This window comes from Mandrillus leucophaeus, unplaced genomic scaffold, assembly GCF_000951045.1.
Source record: "Mandrillus leucophaeus isolate KB7577 unplaced genomic scaffold, Mleu.le_1.0 Scaffold69, whole genome shotgun sequence".
Taxonomy (NCBI): domain Eukaryota; kingdom Metazoa; phylum Chordata; class Mammalia; order Primates; family Cercopithecidae; genus Mandrillus; species Mandrillus leucophaeus.
Window position 1 is genome coordinate 1428387 of NW_012107474.1, and position 7583 is coordinate 1435969.

Below are 7583 nucleotides of genomic sequence, written 5' to 3' on the forward strand. Positions count from 1 at the left end.
GGGTGTGGGGGATGAGTATAGGGTGTAGGGTGTGGATGGGGTGTGGTTTGAGCTGTATGGTGTGGGTGTGGGTTTGGGCCTCCATGCCAACCACACTCACCCAGGCCGGGAGGTGCCCGCCGGGAAGTGGCAGCGCCAGTGGAAGGCGGCAGCGCAGTGAGCACACCGCAGCACGTCCGTACCATCTCCGCACACCCCGCACCGTGCGCCAGGAGCTGGACTCTGTGGGAGGCGACCCCGTGGGGTGACACAGGGGGCCGGGGGGAAACGTAGCTGAACCCAAGGCCTCCGTGCTCTCCCCTGGGACCACCCAGGGCTGGACAGCGGGTCTGGGAGCAAGTGGGAAGCCTCACGGTGCGGCCGAGGCTGCAGGACAGCGGGACCAGTCCCATCCCCAGGATGCAGGGGAGACCCAAGCACCCTCAGGCAAGCCTGGTGCCCACACCTCTCTCCCGCTTGGCCAGCCCGGCCTCCTTTGGGGCTGAGTGCAGGAGTCTCCTGAAGGGCGGTGCCAACAGGACTGCAGTGAGGGGAATTGAGGCAGGGCGGGGCGGGCTCCCATGTGTGCTGGGCCACCCCCCCTTCATTGTCCTGCCTTGTGGGGGGAGCAGTAATGCCCAGGGCCAGGAGCTGGAGTGGAGGTCTAGGAGCCTCCCCTTTTCCCTGAAGCCCCCCACGCTCCCCCACAGCCCCAGGCCCTGTGCCTCTGGGACCCTGTCTCGCCTGGCCTCCCTCTCCTCCTGTTTCAGGTGAATTCATCCGCCATGTAGGTCCTGGGCTCCCTGAAGAGCCCACCCTGGCCTGCACTCCCCGCTCACCTGCTGCCCCTCAGGACCCACACACAGTAGGGGGTGCAGGGCCGAGGAGTCCAGCCCTGGCAGGGGGGCTGCAGAAGGCGGGGCCGGCAGGTGCTTGTACACAAGAGCCGTGTCCATGCCAGTTAGGGGCTCCCCAGGTGGACCTCTCACCTCCTCTCCCGCCGACCTAAGCCCCGGAGGGAGCTGGAACCCAAGGGTCATCATCAGAGGGGCCGTGGGCACCTGCCGGGCACCACCCGGGAGTCAGTGACTGCTGGGACCCTGAAACCAGGGCAGCAGGGTGCCGGCGGAGGGCCGGTGTGGTGGAAGGCGTCCACACTGAGTGGGAAAGGCCTGTGGCAGTTCCTGGCTCTGTGGTCCTCCCTCCTCCCCCGTCTACACACGAGGGGTCCCCTGGCCCTCAGGGCTGTCAGAGGGAACACTGGGCCTGTGCACAGTAGCCCTCCTGTGTTCACAGCAGCAGAACGATGAGCACATCTTCTAGGGCCATTGTCAATGCTCATAGTGCCTCCCCAGGGTGGATCCGCAGCCAGGAGAGCTGGGTTTCCGCCCATAGGAACCATGATGGGGGCCCCACCGCAGGGGACCACAAGGACCAGGCGTGTGCATGAGGGGCACAGCGCTGCGGCTGGGGTAGGCCTGTCCCACAGGACTCCAGGGGACAGACAGACAGGAGGGGTGGCCCAGCCTAGAAGTGGGCATGGCCATACCGGGGTCTCCACCGGTGGCTCCTGGGGCCGGGGCTCCTCTGCCCGGGGCTGCGTCTCCTGGACTGTCACCTGCAGGCAGCCGGAGCACCTCCAGGTCCCACTGCTCGTGCGCCCACCAGTCAGAGACATGCAGAACAAGACAGCGGGTGACAGATCCCCAAACCCACGGGTGGGGCTCGAGGGCTCCGCCGCACCATGTCCTTTTACGGAGGGGAAACCGAGGCACAGCAGGGAGATGGGCAGAGACACAGGAAGGGAGAGCCCCCAGGGGGACATTTACCCTTAGTGGGGTGGCCCTGGCCAGCGCGATCAGGGTCCCCTTGGCGTGCTCTCTGATGAACCCCAGGAATCCCCAACACCTGTGAGCCCACAGTGGCTTTGCCTGCCTCTCAGGGCTGGGCCCTGCCGGGGGCCCCCCTAAGCTGACTGTTTATGTCCCGGGACCCATCCTGTTTCCTTAAGGGGAATGGCACCCAGCAGAATGGGAGGTGATCAAGGGCAGGAAGAGACAGCAAGGAGGACGGCTTCAGAAGGAGCCGAGCGAGGCCCTTGGCTGCGCCTCTTATTCTAGTGATGACGCAAGAGGCTGAGAGGGGGCCTGGTGAAGGCCACTTAGGGGCTGGGACAGAGCCTCGCCTGAACGTGGGTCCCCACTCCTCCCAGAGCTCTTCCTCCCACAGACTGCCACGTCCTGTGGGGTTGGAGTGAGGGCAGGGCTCGGTGGGCTGTGGGGAGGGAGTGCTGGGATATGAACACAGAGAAGGCCTCCCACCCCCACTAAGCCCGGGGTCCTGTGCATTGGTGGACAAGCTCCCACCTGCCCTTGGGGGTGCGGCTCTGTGGCCTCTGTGCTCCCCAGCCCTGTCTGGGGTGGAACTCTGGGGCGGGGCTTGGGGGTGGGGGCTGCAGCCTGGGATGAGCTTGGACAGGGCGGCATCTTCACCTGGGGCCTCTGTTCTGCTTTGCTGCCCTCAGGGACCCAGCTGGGCAGCCGGTGTGGCCAGGCTGGGAGGCAGGTGGCAGAGTGGGAAAACCCCAGGCCCTGGCCCCATGGCCCAGTGACCTGACTCAGAGCCCCCTTCCATCCTGGATGGGAGAGCCTGGGGGGGCTTCCCTTCAGGGTCAGTGGGTGGAGGTGGCTGTGAACTGGGGTGACCTGGTTGCGCTGGCAGAGGTGCAGGCTCACCTGGGGATCTCCCGGAGTGGAGGGGACAGGCAGGCCAGGTGGAAGGCCCGAGGGCAGCCATCACAGCAGATGAGCTCCCCGCCGTCCCGGCACACAGCACACTCGTCCTCATTCTTCTGGCACAGGCAAGAGACGCCCATGCAGACTGCGCTGGGGTGCAGCACCCTCCCGAGAGCCACCTCCTTCCCAAAACGGCTCCCCCAGCATCTCTGGGTACCTGAACTCCCCAGTCTCTGCCCTGCTCCCATGCTGCCAGGGCCTGAAATTCCACCCTGACCACCTGTTCCCCATCCATCTGGTCTCTAACGGACACCCCTCGGGGCCATCCCTATTGGGAAGAAAACCCGGTTTCTCACGGGCTGCTGTGTTCCAGGGGCTGGAACTGTACACCCACCACATGCGCCCTTCCTCACAGGGCAGTGGGGCCAGGCCCAGGGAGGTCTCTCCTGACCTCAGCACCTGCTGAACCCTCCACCCGCAGGCCCCACCCTCCTTGTGCCCTGCCTGGATGGTGCCTGCTGTGCCTTCAGGGGTCTCCCAGATACCACCTCCTCCAGAATCCCTCCAGACAGCCAGACTAGGCTGGTCCTGCACAGCAATGACCTTACTTATTCTAACAATCCGCCAGACGCCTGCCAGCCTGGGTGCCCCTGCAGGGCAGGACTGGGCCCTGTCACTCCTAAGTGCCAGGGCCCCACAGAGCCCCTGGTGCCAAGTGGTCAAGTTCTGTAACCCACCACGGCAGGCACCCACCACACTGCTTCCACCCCATTAGGAAACCATGCTGGGGACCAAAGACAAGCCTGGCATTCCCAGTGGACCCTCAAGCTCCTGGCTGTAGCAGGGGCGCCCGGCCCACCCATGGGCCCAGCTGAGAGCAGTGCGTACAGCCTGGACCAAACGCTGTGCTTTTAAGAGCCTGAGAGGACCTCACTTTCTCTGACTTATTTAAATATTACAATTATGTATTATCAGGAGAAAATACTGTCTGTTAAAGAAAAAGAGCTCTGCCCTGTGGGAGGGGCTCAGGCCCCAGTGCTCATCCCTGAGTGCCCAGGTCAAGGCAGAGGCGGCAGGACCCACCCGAGGGGAGCAAGGACAAACAGGGGCCCTCCTATGGTCTAGGGCATTACCTGGTGGACCTGGGGGTCACTGGGGAGGGCTGGAGGGGCGGGAGCCCTGCCTTGCTGGCCCAGCCTAGCCTCACCTCCACCCTGCAAGGAAGAGGGGCATCAGCAATGGGGGCAGCCTGAGCAGCGAGGGTGCACACGGCTGTGGCACCAGGCGTCTCTCGGCAGCAGCCGCCAGCCCCCCAGCAGAGCCACTCCCCCAGAGGCAATGCTGTTCCTGGGGTGGGGGTGCATCAAGAGCCGGGCTCCCCAGGGAGGGTCAGGTGCTTACGGGGGCAGCGCCCTGGGCTCCCTTGGCTCGAACCAGAGGCTTCAGGCCACCGCCGCTGCGGGCCTTGTTCTTCCCACCACTGGGGTCTTCGAACTTGCTAGGAGTGTAGAACTCCCCCCCGACCTGGATGCACTTCTTGGAGCCCCCTGGGAGGAGATGCCGGCTGGTCCTGGCTCACCTACCCAGCAGGACCTGCCTTGGCAGTCGTGTAGGCCCCGGACTGGGGTCTAGCAGAGACAGGTGGAGTTCCCACAGCCTGCGTTCCTCCAGCCCGCCCCCACCCCAGTCGAGTCTAGGGCCCGGGGATTGTCCCAGGTCTACACCAGGGTGTTCAATAGTGTCCCCCAAAGTTCACGTCCACCTAGAACCTCAGAGTGTGTCCTTACTTGGAATTGGGGTCATTATAGATGTGATTAGTTAAGATGAGGTCACACTGGACCATAAGTTCAATGACTGGTGCCCTTGTAAAGAGGACACATGGGAGACGGCTGTGAGACCGCAGAGGCAGAGACTGGAGTGGTGGGACCCCGAGCCCAGGAACAAGGGGCACAGGGACACCCGCATAACGACCAGCACCTGGGAGGGACAAGGAAGGATTCTTCCCTGCAACCTGCAGAGCGAGTGTGGCCCCGAGACACCTTGATGTTGGCATTTCTGTCATTTCAAGCTTCCCAGTTTGTGCCATTTGATCCAACAGCCTTAGGAAGTAACACAGTGGGTCTTGGGACCACCCAGAAGTGCAAGACCAGGGCCCTGGCTGTGCCTGGTGTTTCCAGGCCATGCCCAGCACCGAGGAGATGCCATGGCAGGGACTGTAGATGGAATGCCCGATGGCACGGTGGGTCTGCCACCAGCAGCCCTGCTGTGCCCTGGTCAGATGGCACTGGTGATTGCATGGGGTCAGTGGCTGGCCAGGGAATGGGGGGCGAGGACGCTGCAGGCTGTCCTGGTTGAAGAGTGCAGACACCCTGGAGGATCTCAGTAGCACAGACAGAACTTTCTAAGGATGCAGCCACATGGCCCAGGAGGGCCCATGCACATGGATGGAGGTGACTGGGGGTGCAGCGCATCCCGGGCTGGGATGTGGGCCTGGACCACCGGCCTTGAAGAAGGTCCCCCGACAGGGAGACTTCAGTGCCCACCCTCCTCCTCCAAAGTCATCAGAACCACAGGCAGAAACTCTGGCTACATGAGCGACAGCCCTGCCTGCTGTGGGACCACCAGGGTGCAAAGGGGCGCGGAGGGACGTGGAGGGGCGTGGAGAGGGGCGCGGAGGGGCACACGGGGGCGCGATCCTCCTTCCATCTTGGAGCCTGGGTCTCCCCGTCAGTCCCATCTCCCCGCCACAGCATCTACCTGACTCAAACACCTGCTGGATGAGAATCCCCTCCACGGCTCCTCGGGCTCCCGGGACGTCCCCAGAGGACATGGCCACAGCTCTCTGGACTGAAGCTGACATGGTCTGAATCCCTGGGAAAGGGAGCACCCATTGGGGTCACCCATGGGGAAGACAGTTCCTGAGCACAAACTCTGTGCCAGGAGCAGGCAGTACGGGGCTGCAGAGCCCTTTCCTTCCAGCCAGGGCAGGCCGAGGAGGGAGCCCAGCCCCGCCTTGTGCAGACAACCCACAGGTAAGGGCAGAGACATGAGAACGTGTGTGTTCGTGTGTGCACCCATGTGTGCGTGTGCTGGGGGTGGCAGTGTCAGCAGAGCTGGCACAATGGAGAGGAAGGAATGCCCAATGACCAGCCCCCACCATGACATGGGCCCTGTGTTGTGCTGGGAGGGACACAGAGTTCCTAGACTCTGCCCTCAGGGCGGGCAGCAGTGGGCATAGGGGGTCTCTGGAGTCCAGAGCCCTGGGAAGGAAGGAGAAGGGGACAGGAAGAGTCCAGCTTGCATGCAGCTGGGGGCCGGGGATGATTTTCTGGAGGAAGCCATGTCTGGACTGGTCCTGAAGGACAGGGAGTGGATGGGCAGAGAAGTGCCTGAGAAGGGGGTCCCAGAACCAGGGTGTGGTGGGGGCAGGGGCGACTGGCAAGATCGTGCATGGACCCAAGGTGTCCCCTTCCTGGGTCTGGTGGTGCAGCTTAGGCCCTTGGAATGACACGCCAGGCCAGCATGTCCGCAGCCCCTAGGACAGGGTCTCAGAGGGCAGGCCCTGCTCTGACCCCTGACCCCTTGCCCCTGGCCAGGCAGAAGGGAGGCGCTCCCACTGGGCCCCACTCACCGTTCCCAAGTGGAAGACGCTGCTGCTCTGCGGTGCTCTCCGCCTTCTTGGGGGGCTTGGCCTTCAGTTGAGAGCCTGAACGGGGGAGCTGGGGGCAGCCTGGCCTCCCCTCTCAGTGGGGGTGAGTGCTGGTGGGCAGGGGCCAGAGGAGGGAGGGGTGGAGGGGGCCCAGTGCTGGGTATTCCCTTTGCCAGGCTCTGGTTTCTCATCAGTAAAAGGAAACTCGCCTGCCTACTTTGCCAGCCTGGGGAGGTCACCCTTCAGGCAGGAGGGAGCTGAAAGGCTGGTCCAGTGTGTTGATCTAGTACCCAGAGGAGACCCCCACAGCCCCAGGCAGGCTGGCTCCACGCCCAGTGGGTGGGAGCCCGGGTGGGGAGGGGGCATGGGCTCCCGGGGAAGACTGGAGACCCCGGCTGGCTTCCCCTGTGGGGTACCTGGGCTGGGGGTGCCCCTTGGAGTCAGGGCTGCTGGCGCGGCAGCTCGAGGTTCTTCTGAGGCCTTCCTCTTGGTGGGGTGTCTGGGTGGTGGCACCAAAGCCTTGGGGATGGTCGGGGGCTTCCTCCCCTTCCGGGATTGGCTGAGGTCCACATCTGCAGCTCAGGGGCAGGAGCAGGGTCCCAGCCTCAGGGTTTTCTCCGGGGGGAGGATGGGCCCCAGAAACTGGACACCCTGGCCAGGTGGGTGAGGTCTGGCCCCTTTGCCTCTTAGGATCCAAGATGGTCCTGGGACATCACCCACGGGCTCCTCAAACACCACTCTGGTTCCAGTCCAGCTGGGCTGAGCAGGTGACAGCAGCTGCCCCAGGCCCCCAGCATGGCCGAGCCCACCAGGACCCACCTTTGGGGAAGCTGTCCAGGATGGGCTGCAGCCGGCCATAGCGCTCCAGGTTGTAGTCCTTGAACAGAACCCTCCAGAAGTCCAGGATGACTGTAGAGTCCTGGGTCAGCAGCCAGGACAGGAGGGCATGGAAGGCCTGGGGGCAGCCCTCCTTTTCCTTCAGACGAAGCGTCTCCTGCAGTGGGGTGGCGTGAGGGTCCCTGCCGCGGTCCCCCACACCCTGCGGCCTGCCCATCTCCACCATGACTAGAGGGTGGAGCTCCCAGGCAGAGGTGCTGGCGACCTGGGCAGCTCCGCGCCCATCTCCTTGGCTTGTGGTGGGGTCAGGTGGTGGTGTAGGGTGTTGAGGGTGGGACTGGGGGAACCTGAAGGCCACTCCCTTGGCTTGGGGGTGAGGTGTG

General features: G+C 64.0%; 1 protein-coding gene across 1 annotated transcript in view; it reads right to left on the reverse strand.

The window, feature by feature from the left end:
• The window catches only part of AIRE (autoimmune regulator), an 11746-nt gene extending 4320 nt beyond the window's left edge, over nucleotides 1-7426 (reverse strand). Inside the window, exons 1-10 of the mRNA XM_012002602.1 lie at nucleotides 7183-7426; nucleotides 6780-6935; nucleotides 6346-6420; nucleotides 5472-5585; nucleotides 4116-4261; nucleotides 3848-3928; nucleotides 2715-2830; nucleotides 1529-1628; nucleotides 819-1001; nucleotides 101-222 (exon numbers count right to left, since the gene is read on the reverse strand). Of these exons, the coding sequence (XP_011857992.1) occupies nucleotides 101-222; nucleotides 819-1001; nucleotides 1529-1628; nucleotides 2715-2830; nucleotides 3848-3928; nucleotides 4116-4261; nucleotides 5472-5585; nucleotides 6346-6420; nucleotides 6780-6935; nucleotides 7183-7426 (1337 nt within the window). The remainder of the gene's footprint in view (nucleotides 1-100; nucleotides 223-818; nucleotides 1002-1528; nucleotides 1629-2714; nucleotides 2831-3847; nucleotides 3929-4115; nucleotides 4262-5471; nucleotides 5586-6345; nucleotides 6421-6779; nucleotides 6936-7182) is intronic.
• Nucleotides 7427-7583: the final 157 nt, after the last annotated feature.